At 40.9% G+C, this 14,905-nt stretch overlaps 1 protein-coding gene across 2 annotated transcripts in view; it reads right to left on the minus strand.

The window, feature by feature from the left end:
• Window positions 1–14,905, minus strand: part of AAGAB (alpha and gamma adaptin binding protein) — a 53,936-nt gene that overhangs the window by 28,400 nt on the left and 10,631 nt on the right. The window contains exons 2-5 of one of the 2 annotated variants that reach the window (XM_006729633.3): window positions 7,937–8,127; window positions 7,700–7,796; window positions 7,273–7,362; window positions 4,249–4,332 (exon numbers count right to left, since the gene is read on the minus strand). In XM_006729633.3, coding sequence (XP_006729696.1) covers window positions 4,249–4,332; window positions 7,273–7,362; window positions 7,700–7,796; window positions 7,937–8,127 — 462 coding nt within the window. The remainder of the gene's footprint in view (window positions 1–4,248; window positions 4,333–7,272; window positions 7,363–7,699; window positions 7,797–7,936; window positions 8,128–14,905) is intronic. The other variant, XM_031024096.2, reaches the window with a different exon arrangement.

The following is a 14,905-nucleotide window of genomic DNA, read 5'->3' on the forward strand; positions in this document are numbered from 1 at the left end:
AAACAATGAATCATGGATCACCACATCAAAAACTAATGACATATTGTATGGTGACTAACGTAATAAAATAAAATTAAAAAAAAAAAAAGACACCCTTAAAAAAAAAAAAAAGGCTGTATTATTTCTTTCAGATCTGCAGGTGGATTATGTAATGCAAACACTGGTGACTTCACCATAATACTAGCCCCTACCAGAAACAGGCGCCGAGGATGGATGAAAGGCCCTGCCCATGATTTTTGCCTTTGCCTCTAGGTGACTCTACACTGGGCAGTCCTGTCTTTTGCCTCCAGCTTTGTAAGTCAGAGGAGTGACTTGCAAACACCACACAATTTAGGAATGGGAGAAAGCAAGTCCATCAGGGCTAATACCAATTTCAGAATGCCTGATATACTCCCGTGGATTAGGCATGGACTCTTACAAGTTAGAACTAGATGACAATCATTTATGTCAGTAGTTTCAGCCAGGGCTGCATATTTGAAATCCTAAGGCACTTACAATATACTGCAGCTGCCCCTCCCGTCTGAGAGAAATGCTCCGGGTAAGGTCACGTAGCTGTGAGTGACAGCGTTAGGACTGGAAACTGTCACTTGGTTCTTCAGAAAAACAGCAGTAAAGGAGACATTTCATTACAACATAATAATGTGCAAGGCCACATATTACAGCAGTTAAATGCTATTCTTTTTATTAAAGTCATGGCATCTATGTTCACAAACGAGAAATTTTCTTTACTGGCCCCTATCTTCAAGGGCACAAGATCTAAAATCTTGTGTAAACATTTATTCCTTCACTAAAATAACTGGATGAACTTCCAGTAAAAAAAAAAAAAAAAAAGAAAGAAAGAAAAAAGAATACCTCTAATATCCTTCTCTGTCAACCACCTTTTTGATTTAAACAATTTTTTGGTTTAAAAAACTCAGAGCAGTGACGGCTGCACAACAATGTGAATGTACTCAATGCCTTAATGGTTAACAGAGTACATTTTATGCTACGTGTATTTAACCTCCATTTTTTAAAAGAAGAGAAAAACAAAAGAAGAAAAAGAGAAAGGAGTGAGGGAGAAAGAGAAGATCTAGAGGAGGAGATGCCCCAAAACCAAATTTAACCAGTTTGAGCACCTGCTGGCAGACATTCAAGAAAAGCCTGCTGGGAGGAAGGAGCAGTTCCCCAGGTCCTCAGACCACCAGCAAAGCAAGGCTCTGCAAAGAGCACGGGAAGTAGGTCACTCTGGAAGAGTAACATGACCCAGCCCATATCCACACAGAGCTTGGTCTCTAATCTAAGATGTGGGGCTACACAAGGACGTCCTTGACGCTGCCTAAGACCTGGGTTGTATCCAAATGTCACAGTATTTCCACATCTAGGGCTCCTCCTAGAGAGAAGTTAAGTTTCCTTCATAGCACATAGTTCAGGATCCTCTTAAACATTTAATTAAGCTAATGGCAGTATTTTGGGTTTCTGTTAATCGCAAATCAGTGTCCCAACACTGAAGAAAAAAGGTTAGAGACGCTCAGGGCAAAGAGTCAGGAAATACCCACAGTACGCCTCCTTGCTCTGCAATTCTCTTAAGAACACTGTTTAGTGTCTAAAACAAGTAGAACAGCGTTTTTTCAGAAAACACCTTTGATCATAATTCCAAAGTAGTAAAGTGTGTTCAGTCCTGCCTCTAAATGTATAGCCATAAATGTAAATTGCAAGGCAGTGCTTCCTGAATGTATGAACTGACGGGGTGGCGGGGGGCAGAGGGGGCAGATTTTTCAAAAAGCGATTGAAGCCAAATAAGCTTCTCTGAAAATAGTTCTCATAAATTTCACAGGCACCACTGAATAGAATTTTATTCCAAATTGATCCAGTTTATGTACCATACCTTAAACATATTTTTACAGTGAAGATCATGTACAGCAATACCCATAATAAATGCTCAACAAGGATTTGCTCAATGAATGAATGAGAAGGACCAAGCCTCAATCTGAGTTTGTTTTGGAAACAGGGAGATGACAACATAGGCTAAAATCTAAATCTAGCAGGGCCTTATTTTAACTGCTACTGTAAAAGAATAAAATCTATCTTTGCAATTCAATGCAACAGACACATTAGATTCCCTCTAGAAAGAATAAAGTGGGGGAGAAGAAGGACAGAAGGGAAGAAAAGGGGAAGGAGTAGCTTACCATACCAGAAGGAGCTTCCCCAAGGATGACATGGGTCGGATCTCAGGCAAGCAAAAGAGCCCCAATCTCACTTAACACTCAAGGGCCAACCAAAAACTGAGATGAAGTATTCTACTTCTATAAAACTGATCTTCCACTTGACTCTTTTATCTCAGCGGGGAGATGGGGTAAGCTCAGTGTAAACAGGACTTTTCTCATTCCTTTCTGTAGTGTTTCACCTACCACGGCGTACTTGTTGAGACAGCCAAGTGCTACAAGACAGAAAAAGACCACACAATCGGCAATTCCTAAAGGACTATGTTATGGGATGAACTGTATACCCCACCAAATTCACAGGTGGAAGTTCTAACTCCCAATACCTCAGCATGTTACCTTATTTGGAAATAGAATGATACCTATTTGCAGGTATAATTAGTTAAGATGAAGTCACACTGAAGTAGGGTGGGCCCTTAATTCAAGATGACTACTGTCCTTTTTTTTTTTTTTTTTAAAGATTTTATTTATTTATTTGTCAGAGAGAGAGAGCACAAGCAGGGGGAGCGGCAGGCAGAGGGAGAAGCAGGCTCCCCGCTGAGCAAGGAGCCCAATGCAGGATTCAATCCCAGGATCCTGGGATCATGACCTGAGCCACCCAGGCGCCCCAGTATGACTATTGTCCTTATACAAAAAAGAAATGTGAACAGACAGGCACATGGGGAGAAGGCCATGTGAAGACTGGAGGTATGCTATCACGAGCCAAAGAACTGCCGGAAGCCAGAAGAGAGAACTAAACAGATCCCTCCCTGGCACCTTCAGAGGGAGCACGGCCCTGCGGACGCCTTGATTTCACACACCTGACTTCTAGAGCTTGGAGACAATAACTACCACTTGTCCTTCTAAGCTCCCAGTGTGCAGTACTTTGCTCTCGCAGCCTCATTAAACTGATACCAATAGTAAGGGGCTAACGTGCACCAACCAGCCCACCCCCTTCTCACTGCATCTTAGCTCTGGCTTCCCGTCCCACGGCCACTTGCCACCATGTCAGCTCAGGCCCCACTACCTCACTCTCGGGCTGCTGCCTGGTCTCCCTGACTTTAGGTCTACCTCCACCTGCTTCAACCGCCAAACTCACCTGCACACCACCATGACATTAACCTTTGAAAAATGCCAACTTCTTTGCATCACTCTCTAGGTAAAATAGCTCTAGTGACTCACCAATTCCTATCAGAAAAAGTCGATTCTCCTGCCTAGCATTCAGGCCTCTCTCTTCTAAGCTAGCTCCAACTACTAAAGTGACCCTGGGACACACCACCATTATTCTTGATGCCATGCTTCCTCCCCTGCTTGTCACTCTCCCCCTTCAACTATCCAAATCTTGACCATCCCATGGACACTACAGCCAAGACCTGCTTTCACCTTGATGTTCTTTCTATATACTCATGCCCACAGCAACGACCACATCTCTGACCTCTATGTGTTTACTACTTGCATCTGTCTTTCTGCACTCATCAAAGACTGCCTTGCATGGTTACCTAGCATGTTAAAAGGGCACACTTTGATTCCATAGCTGGACTATGAGCTCCTTAGGGATAGGGTTCATGTTTTACAATTCTAGGGGTATTTCTCAAAGCCAAAGACAATGCTAGGTTTATTTTTTCTTAAAGATTTTATTTATTTCAGAGAGAGAGAGACAGAGAGTACAAGCATGAGCAGTGGGCGGGGGGGGGGGGTTGGATAGAGGGAGAAGCAGACTCCTCACTGAGTAGAGAGCCCAATGCAGGACTCAGTCCCAGGACCCCAGGATCATGACCCAAGACGAAGGCAGATGCTTAACTGACTGAGCCACCCAGGCGCCCCATGACAATGCTAGGCTTATTATAAGCAAGCACTAAGTTCCTAAATTCTTACTGAATTAACTATTAAACATACATTATAAATTCTTAGAAATGTTACTTTTGGCTCTTCCTTCAGCTAGGAACTTAAAATTGAACAAATCTATAGATTTTATATCAGCCTAATGGTTCCACAGATATACAAATAATTTAAAACCTACAAGGAACGGGAAAAAAAAAATTCTTAGGATTTTTAGTCCCAAGTTACTTACCATTCTTCATCACTACATTGGACCACACATTTGCATTCAAGGCTTGAACGATTCGCTTTACTCCTGTAGATTCTGGGAAGTCATCTAATCAGAGAGGGGAAACAGATATATTATACACACATTTATACACATATACATATATATGTGTATGTATGTATATCCCCCAAGCCATACTTTTAAATAACTGTGGCTTAGTTATCTTACGTATTTAGTTGGTACTTCACATTGTAACTTACTTAGTAAAGAAAAAAATACAGAGCTCAGAGCTCTTGATAAGTATATCCTAGCAAGTAAAACAATGAAATAAATGCACTTTATAAAAGGTTTCTATGATAAAGTCATCTCTATCACCTCACCGACGGAATCTACTCATACTCTACTGAAAATGTTAGTTCCTGTTAATTACACAATCCTGGCATAGCATTGAAAACACCAATTCTGGCTATTTATGGAGAATGAGTTTCCCGAAGGCAAGAATGGTCCTCTTGGTATGCCATAAAATGCTGTAAATGCCCTACTTTCTTCTGGGAATCATAAAATAACAATTATTGTTTAAAACAGGTATTCAGAGAACAATTTCTTAATTAGAGGAAGATAGTTTAAGAGAAGTAAAATTACTATAACCATAGGTGTAGAGACAGGCAAGGGTCAGTAAAAAAAAAAAAACCAAAAACTTAGTTTGGCTGGGTTAGTATTAGTACTATTTTGCTTCTGGAATTGAACTGATACTACTCAAAATAACAGGGCAGTAATCCCAGTTAGCATACTAATAAGCTGACATTCTTAGTTTGTAGATATGTATACGATGGAAATGAGTGTTATGACTGGATATGGTAAATGATGGCAGAAGTAGTTTTCACGTGGCTGAAGGAGAAAGTCTCCTAAGAGCTTACGGAGCACAATCCACATAGAACCTGTGTCTAGGGGCCTGGCCGGGCACAGAATTAGAAGTCAGAAAATCTGAATTGGAACTCAGGCTCGCTCTCTCTTTTTTTTTTTTTTTTTAGTATTTTATTTATCTTACAGAGAGAGAGAGAGAGCTCGAAGAAGCAGGGGGAGCAGCAGAGGGAGAGGGAGAACTCAGGCTCTATTACTTGTTAGCTATTTGATCAAGGGCAAATCATGTATGCTATTCTCAAAGAAAAGTGGGGCTGACGCCACTCTGCACACACCTCTCCAGAGGAAAGAGGCGCTGGAACTGCCGATTTGCTGATGAAACCGCCCCCTCCAGGTGGGACTCACCGCCTAACACGGTGCCCAAGGGACAGCAGACACTCAGTACTGACTGAGGTGTGGATGGATCATCTGAAGAATATCAACCTACCAACCTAACAGAAATATGGCACGGATTAAACTGGAAATACAAAGATGAGTTTTATCACCATCAATGTTTAAATGAAGAAATAAAAGGCATGTTTACCTGAACTATGAGTGATTCGGTTCTTAAAAGGATAACTAACACTTCAGATGACAGAATCAGAAACCAAAAATATGGTCTGAAATAAAGAGCTAGCACCAGTAAGATGAAATCCAAACCAAACAAGCAGAAAGTCTCATACTGGTGTTAGGATACACGCATACAAAGCTTACAGTTTGTTTTTAAGAATTCTGGGGAGGATTTCATTACTTCATCTAAAGATATGTCAAAATCTATTTTAATATTAAGTGGAATTAATGCAAGAACATTGTTCAGACAAGGAGCAAGGAGATGTGTAGTGGTGTAAGGGAGAAGAAACTACAAAATAAAAACAGATTTAAATAAATGACTCAAATGTGCACTCTGCAGGACAACAGGAAGATAAAATTCTAGTGTCAGAAATAAGCAGTTATGTACATGCTCACATACACAAAACAAGGCCCAAGTTTAGGGGACCTGAAAGATATGGGAAGAGAAATTGTACTTGTTAATTTTCAATTATTATTAAAAATGTACAGGGAGAAAAATCAGCCTTTTTATCCTCTTCTTCTCTGGCAGGGTTTTATTCCCAAAGGTAACATTTTGGAAAAATTCTAAATAAGCCAGAATATAAAAAGAGATTTCTTAATTCCTTTCTTAAAAAAAAAAAAAAAAAAATTAGGTTTCATAGAACGATTACTTACACCCTATCTATGTACTTTAATTCAGACTGGTTGTCTCTTAGAATGCCTTTTGCAACAACTGGCATCCTCTCAACGCCACGTCCCTACCGGTCCCCTCACTACAAGCCCAGTGCCTTTCCCATTGCTTCCTCATGGAGCAAGTGACATGTGAACGGTTACGATGCCACCACAATCTGGGAATTTCTAAACAGAAATAATCTCTCCCATCTCTGAAATACCACAGCACCAATATATTTTTTTAAATATTTATGACATTCCACTCGGCAATTCAATTGTTCATGTATGTATTTCTCTCTTGTACTGGACTATAAGGTTTTGGTGGCCCAAAACCTATCTTCTCTTGGTAGGTCCCACGGCACCTAGCACTGGTGTATACAGAAGGAAAGAAGCTGAGAAGAGGAGTGGAGGAAGAAACAGAAGGTCCAGAGTATCACAGAAGGGAGTTAAGTGAAGAGCTACCCGGGGGTGGGGGGCATTCTGGGTCTATTTTTGGTTCCACATGTCCAGAGGACATAAAAATAGGGCTGATATGCTCCTTAAGGTTCCTGGGAATTCAGCCTCAGGATGTGAGAAATTCACAAAATAAGGAACATAAACTTTAACTATTTAGTGTATAGATCAAACCCTCTTTTTTTGGCAGCGGACAAAGGATAAGAGATTGAGGAAACAACTAAGATTTAAGGTAGATATCTTCTACCTTTATCTATAAGAAAAACAAACAATATTTGAAAAGTCCTAACGTGTGGTAAAGCCAAAAAAATGGATTAATAGTAAGACCACACCAACGGGTTTTGCACAAATCTCTTCAAACAGATGAGGAAAAAATTTTTTTTGAATTTCACTTGGATTCTTCTTCCCTGGATTAAAATACTCCTTCATATCTGAACCCAAACGCCATGTTTCTCCTGACACATAAATACTTACCATCCTCCTCAGGCAACTCTTCTGGACTAAGTTCTACCAATTCAAAACCATGTTTGATACACCATTCTTGAGCTTTTTGTCGGTTTACACCTAATGTGCAAAAGAATCTTCATAAGTAAAAAATTTTTAAAACAGAATATTGCTGCAATACTCTCCATAAATCTCAGTGTTACCCTTAATGTAAGTTATTCTAAAGGCATCCAAAATAAATATAAAGAAAATGATTTCTCAAGCCCAAAGTGTCCATTCTTAAAAAAATAAAGTGTAAATATTGCAAGATTCCAAAGAGAAATAGCTAAAAATACTTCTGTAAAGTAATATAATGACAGAAGACGTACTGTTCTAAGTTAAGAAAACAAAAGTATATTCTGTTTACCAAGGGACAGCAATTGTGTATACCCACCATGGTCCCGTCGGCATGCCTTACCATTTTCACACACTCTGTCACAGACCAGGATCATGACCTCAGGTAACCATGCTTCTGCCAATGGAAGCCATGAGGAAACACCATCAAGACCAGATTTCTAGAGGGAGGAAAAACAAACATACAAACAACCAGAAGAAGAGACCGTAAGAGAACTCATGGAAAAGGCTGGGGGAGGGGGGATGGGAAGAAAGTACCAAGTAATTTCTTACTCAAGGTCCCTGGCGAACCAAATCTTACTTGTGTGCTGTCGAAGTAAACCACAAATGCTTGGACAGACTCCGCAATTTCTGCAGTGATGAGAAATTTGTTTGGCACCACACACAGATTGATATCTGCTGAATAGTATTTATTATCAATGGTCCAGGGATAAAACCTCACAGCATCATCAGCAGTCACTTCCACAATAAGATCTTCTGTTCCCAGGATATCTAAACAAAGGACACAATGTTACCATGGAAAGTGCAGCACCGATACACACTGGTCAAGTCTCTCAAAAAGATACCAGACTGGGGTGCCTGGGTGGCTCAGCCGGTTGGGCTTCTGACTCTGGTTTCAGCTCAGGTCATTATCACATGGGTCATGGGGTCGAGTCCCACATCAGGCTCCACACTCAGCGGGGAGTCTGCTTGAAGGTTCTCTCCCTCTGCCCCTCCTACCACTCGCTCTCTTGCTCTTTCTCTCAAATTAATGGGTGAATCTTAAAAAAAAAAAAAAGATTACCAGATTAATATGGTGCTTCACCTACTTCTCTTTGTTAAGGATTTCAAAAGGTCTCCCATTTATCAGGGTATTTTCTTTTCAATCATTTGACTGTAAAAGTAATGGTAACATAATTTAACTCATTGGCTTTTGTTTTTTAAGAACACAAAAATGACTGTGACTAGATTAGATAGAAGACAAAATAGTCATGTAACCAAACACCCATAAAAGAGCAAGAAGAAGAGAACGAATAACAGCTTACATTTATTTTATTGCTTACATACTTCATGTGAGATGGAAGCTTACAAGAATCTTCAAGAATCTGTAACTATTCTGTCCTTATTGCAAGCTACAAGGAAGGTAGCATTAAGGCCAAGCCATTAATAAAATAAAAGCTACACATCTTCCTTGGGCCAAATGCTTATACATTAATTCAACTAATGATATAAAAGAATAGATACTGAAAATGACCCCAATTCCATTTATATTCAGCCTTGTTCAGATTCTTTGAAAGCCAACTCCAATTTTTGTTTGATAAGACACTTTTGGCATAATTTAAATACATAACAGCCAAGCAAATTTAATTATTTAGAATATGCCTAAATCTTTCAGAAACCCATGTGCAGCATGGCTATAACTAACAAAATTCTTACCCTAAAAGCCAAGTCAATGAAGAACAAATAGAGATGAGGTCACGGAACCACCGAAGCAGTCTGCTTCCATAATGCCATAAAATATTCAGAAGTGGAAAAACATTAGAAATTGTTCTAACCTAAACTCCCATCTCTCACATCCATACCCACAACCTCCATTTTACACAGATGTGGAAAGTAAGCTTAGAGAAGTAAAATAACATGCCACTAAAACTGGGTTATTGTAAGAATATATGGCAAAATGGCCACAAACTCCTTTTCGACGCAAACGAAGATGAACATAGAAAATATCCCTCCAAATCACAATTAGCAGGACACAGAAAACTAGAAGCTAAACTTTCGATTCCAGAACACTGCCATAGTTTTTGCTCAATAAAAAGATATGGGGAAATTACTTAGTCCAAAAGACTGCTAGGAATAATGTATAATAACATATAAAGTGTGTATGTGACATATGCATGCTTTTCATTGGTAAACTTTGATCATGTGGTTACTAGGAGGAACCAGTCTGAAAACAAAACCCCTTTTTTAAATTAAAATAGAAAACTAAATTTAAAATAGATGTAAGACTACATTTGACATACCGTGCATTGTGAAACTAACTTTCTTAAAATTTTTCACCACAACCACAATTGTTACTTTTTAATTACCATGAGATCTGTGCCCATATTTGAAAATCTGAGTTTATCTTGTCTCTAAGAAATCAGCAGTTCTTGCTGCTTAATTTCTACCTAAAGTAATCTTTTACTAATTATCAATCAATTCCATAGCAACCAGCTACAATGTCCTTCATGGAGCATTATGACAAGTTCAGGTAGGAAATAAGCAGGAAGAACAGATAAAGTATGACAACCAAAGATTCTGTTTTCATGTAAATGTCTCATAGGAAAAAGGAAAAAAACCCTCCTAGATCAAAGTCTATGTTGCATTCAAAGCTAGTCTTCCAAACTTCAAGCAGGTGGCATAGCAATATGCTGATAAAAGCACATATGGTAGAAGGCAAACTAAACCAAGGGAAGTAGCAAAAAATGTATAAACCGATTTTTTTTTTTAAGGGTAGGAGGAGCCACCAGATGAAATCAGTTTTCTTCATTCATGGGTAATTTTTTAAAGTAACAAATTAAATGTTTTTTTTAAAAGTGGGGAAGCACAAGCACAAAGGGTAAAATGTGTTAAGGGGCAAAGTACAGGGAGCATGGGACGAGGACTCCTACCATCATCACAACCAGTTCTTGATATTTCCTAAATTGGTGGTATTGTTAAAAACTGGAAGAAAATTTCAGTTATGCTTTTTTGAAATACTGTCTTCAACGAACATGAAAAAATAAAGTCCATGAAGGTGTCATCTACTTACTAGCTGCAATTTAGGATATTTAGATCCATTAAGGGTGGTTGGTTTTATTAATCAATGTGTAGAATACAAGACAACAAACCAATGTGTGTTACTCAGAGCTCTTAAAAATTTTATATTGTCTCTGATTTTCAAATGAGGAAGATATTTACTGAACACACAGAAAGAAGCAATTTCTCTTTTCTCTAAACCTAGATGAGAACAGAACCAGTAAGCTGGGAAAACGAATTCCACCTTTTGGTGTTTTTGTAGCTGCGCGTGTGTTTTTTTTCTTACTCCTTGTGCTGCCTAGAATAACTTGATAGCTCAATTTACTTATCAGATTCTTTTATTTTTAAAATTTTATGTCTAATCAGAGACTTTCGGCAAAGCTGTATATGGACTTTATTATCACATCTGTGCCATCTCACAACTAGAGAAGAGTGAATGGTCTCATTCTTCTTGTCATCAATATCATAATGTACATTTTAATTTAAAAAATGTAAATGTCTACACTAAATATAGTTTTTCTCGCTCATCTTTTCTATTTGGTTTCAAACGTCTAACACATTTATTCTTTTCCAGATTAAAATAAAATTGCTCAAATGCTTATGCACATGACTGAGAGTTTCTGGAGATCAGCCAGGATTGTTTACTCATTTCACAGATGGGAACACTGAGGGCCAAAAAAAAAGAAGCCACTTGCCTGAAGGAGAAGAGCCTAAAATGAAATTCAGGTCACCAGCATTTTTTCCTTCTACACCAGTGCTCGTGATGTTTAGCATCTGAGCTAGATTACACTCAAGTGTCCAATGGTCACAAGCCAAAACTAACCTATGGGCCTACAGTATCCCCTGCTCTTTTAGGAAAATCAAAAAGAAAAGCCAGAATAAGGGCACCAGAATATACGAGCCAAAACACAATTAACCCATTCAAAAACTGTGTATGGGTTGGGGGTATTTATATGTCCCAAGCTGAGTCATAGTGATCCTGTACGGGTTTTTTGCCAGACTTCCTAGAAAACCCTACAACGTTCTTTTGCCCTTCTTTGCCCTTTCCTAAGCTGACTTTTGATGTAGTCAAAATGATGCACAAGTAAAATCAAGAGCAGCTTCTCCCTCCTCCTGGTGGATGTTGGCCTGTCTCATTGCACTGTTGGCAGCCAGGTGGTGGAGCTGCAATACATCATTTTCTAAGAGACAAATACTAGATGATTAATTGCCAGTCTGTTACCACAAACTTGGTCTCACAGCTTAAAATAGTTAATCTGTAACGTTTTCAGATGAGAAGTTAAATGTCAACCCAGTTCCAGTAGCAAGTATAAACCTTTCCCCCGGTTTTAAGTGCAAGTATAAAGCTCTTTCCCTGTTTGAGAAACTGTTATACATAGCCATCAATTCTCTAGCAACTCCTATTTATTTCTCACTTCTTTCATGAACTTATTTCCCCGAGAGTCCCACATGGCAAGTGAGTGACAAGAACAATTCAAGAGAGCTGAAGAAAGCTGCATGCCAAGGAAGCATGTCAGTTCAGCAACCCAACCACTCCTCTGTCCTCACGCCCGCTTCGTGCTTCTTCTGTCCGTTGTAATGTTGCCTCCCTCACAGAGTGTAAAACTGGTAAGCAATCACATGGAAGGAGGCATTAGCTTTCTTTAGTTCAGAATCAGTAAGAGGTGATACTCTCCTTGGCATGAATTAGGAAGCAAACTGAAGTTCCAAGGTGAATTCCCAGAACACTGAAAATATCCATTTTCAATCTCTCTCTCTCTCACACACACACACACACACACACACACACACAATACCCTTACCTTACCCCTCACCTATCCACTCCAACCAAAAAAGACAAAACAAGTCCATTCTATTGTGGTGTGTATGTGTGTGTGTGGGTGTGCGGGTGTGTGTGTGTGTGTTTTAAGTAGGCTCCACGGGCCCAGTGTAGGGCTTGAACTCACAACCGTGAGATCAAGACCTGAGCTGAGATCAAGAGTCGGCCGCTTAACCGACTGAGGCGGCCCAGGCGCCCCAGGCGCCCCCAAAAAAGTCCATTCTAAATGAAGTGCATTGATACTACTTTGGATTATTCCTATCTTCTTCAGTTATAGAATTAAGGACACTTTTGATACCAGCAGAATTAATGTTCCCCTAACTAATCATGTCATTCTTTGTGAAGAGAAGTTGTCCAGTGGTTAAATCATATTTTCTGTGCCCAGAGGGAAATGAGAGCTGCCACTCCGAATCAAGATGATCCTTCCTTCCGGAGATCAGTACTCGCCCGGTTTTATTCTTTCTCACTGAACTGAAGCTGCCTTTACAGTGAGGTTATCATCACCTCCCACCCCACATACCAGGGTCTTCCACGGTATCCAGTCTTCTGGGGACCCCCACTCTGTGCTGGCAGTACTAACCGCAACAAAAGAGGCCATGAAACAGAGACAGCTCAGACTTGGGATCAGACAGACCTGCATCTGAACGCTGGCCCTCTTTGAGAACGACAAATTAACCTCTCTGTGTCTCATTTCCTCAGTGGTAAAAGGGGACACACACACACACACACACACACTTCTCAAATGGCTTCTTGCAGATTAAATGAAATAGTGCGTGAGAAGGCGCAGGCAGGCACTGGACACGGAGTAGCCCTCAATAACGTCCCTTTCCTCCTCCCCAGGTCAAGTTTTTGCCTAGGGACAAGAGGCTAGGTCAGAGATGCACTGAGGGGAGCTGGCAAGAGAAAGTGGAATTAGGAAATCGCCACCTCCTTAAACAGCTCTGGCCCCTCCCTTCCCAAAACAGGCCTTCTCAAATGTTTCTTTTCCATTGTTAAGGCACAGACTGAAACAGAAGAGAGAGCAATTAGGAGAATTATAGGAGGCAGTAGAGTCTGACGTCAGCTGAAGGGGAAAGGAGGCATTATGAAAGAAAAGAAATGAGTAAAATGTGATTTAGGAAAAAAATATGAAAGCCAGAGTTTTCCTTAGCCAGCAAGGAAAGGCAGAGAGGGACCTTTAAAAATCATAATGGGTCCACACTGTTGCAACTCGTTAGGATTTTAGAGCCACGAGTTCATGAGAATGCCCTCCAAGGTGGGTGCTGCCAAGTACTCTGCAGTCGTTATGAACTAGCAGGTTATTCCCCAAGTACCACGGGCAGATATGACTGCGGCGACGGAAAGGGCCACCACAGGGCCACCACAGCTGAAAGGTTCAAACTGCAACCTTAGGGTCGGGGCTTTACACAGACGAATGTGGGGAAATTCTTATCCGCGATTCTCTGAGCGAGCGTCCTGCGGCCTCCGGGTGCACGCTATGCAGTGTCCGCTGCAGTGTGAAGGAGCGCTGGCTGGCGGGGGCCGTATTCAGTGGCTGACGGCAGAATCGCCGGGTCAGGGCAACAGAGCACGGCTTGAACAAGAGCACAGCGACTCTGGTCTGCTTACAACGCTTAATTACCTTTTCCTCTCACACTCCTCTCTGGTCGCCCTGGAAATTCACATCTCCTCCTGCACTGGGGCTTTTTATATCACAGTGGGAAAGTTTTAAAGTTGCAGCAGAGGAAATCTAACTCAGTCCTCCTCCTTTTCCTGAAGTTTACTTTCTCCCCGTAACCATCTGGAATCCGTCACCACAGCTTCATCTCAAAATAACTGGGGGTGGGGGAGGTGGGGGGCGGGGCGAATACTACATGGTCTGTGCTTGCCCTCAGAAGACCTCACAACGCAGTGCGACAAACGTGCACAAGAGACCCGGAAGAAGCTGGCAGGAAGGGGAGAGAGTGTATATGGAGAAGTGTTTCATGAGGGCCAAGGAGGAATCACCAGCCTCTAAGTCTTACGGGCTACACCCAAAGACCATCTTATCAACCCCAGCGGCACGGCCCACGGACAATTCCTACCTAGAGATACGGCAGAGGGACTTCTTTGAATTCTGTTACTATTATTCATTCAAAATCACAGTTCTAGATATACATCTAAAGCTGCGGTTCTTTATGGGGGGGTAGGACGGGTGATTATGCCCCTCCAGGGGACATGTCAACATCTGGAGACATTTTTGGTTGTCACAAGTCGGGAGATGCTACTGGCATCTAGTGGGCAGAGGCTAAGAATGTTGCTAAACATCCTACAATGCACAGGACAGCACCTACACGACAAAGGATTACCCGGCCCAAAATGTCAACAGTGCTAAGGCTCAGAAACCCTGACCTTGTGGAACTTATGGAACTGACTTAGCTGTATTTACGAAACAAAATACAAGTTCTGGAATGCAAAGTTGGTTTTATTCTTTCTCACAGAACTGAAACTAGCCAGGCATTACAACCTCCTCAAATCTCTCTCTGATAAAATTTGTCTCAAGTGTCTTATTTTATTTTTTTTTAAAGATTTTATTTATTTATTTGACAGAGAAAGACACAGCGAGAGAGGGAACACAAACGGGGAGTGAGAGAGGGAGAAGCAGACTCCCTGCCGAGCAGGGAGCCCAATGCGGGACTCGATCCTGGGACTCCAGGATCATGACCTGAGCCGAAG

Source organism: Leptonychotes weddellii, chromosome 9, assembly GCF_054177405.1.
Source record: "Leptonychotes weddellii isolate Sample4059 chromosome 9, ASM5417740v2, whole genome shotgun sequence".
NCBI classification, from domain to species: Eukaryota; Metazoa; Chordata; class Mammalia; order Carnivora; family Phocidae; genus Leptonychotes; species Leptonychotes weddellii.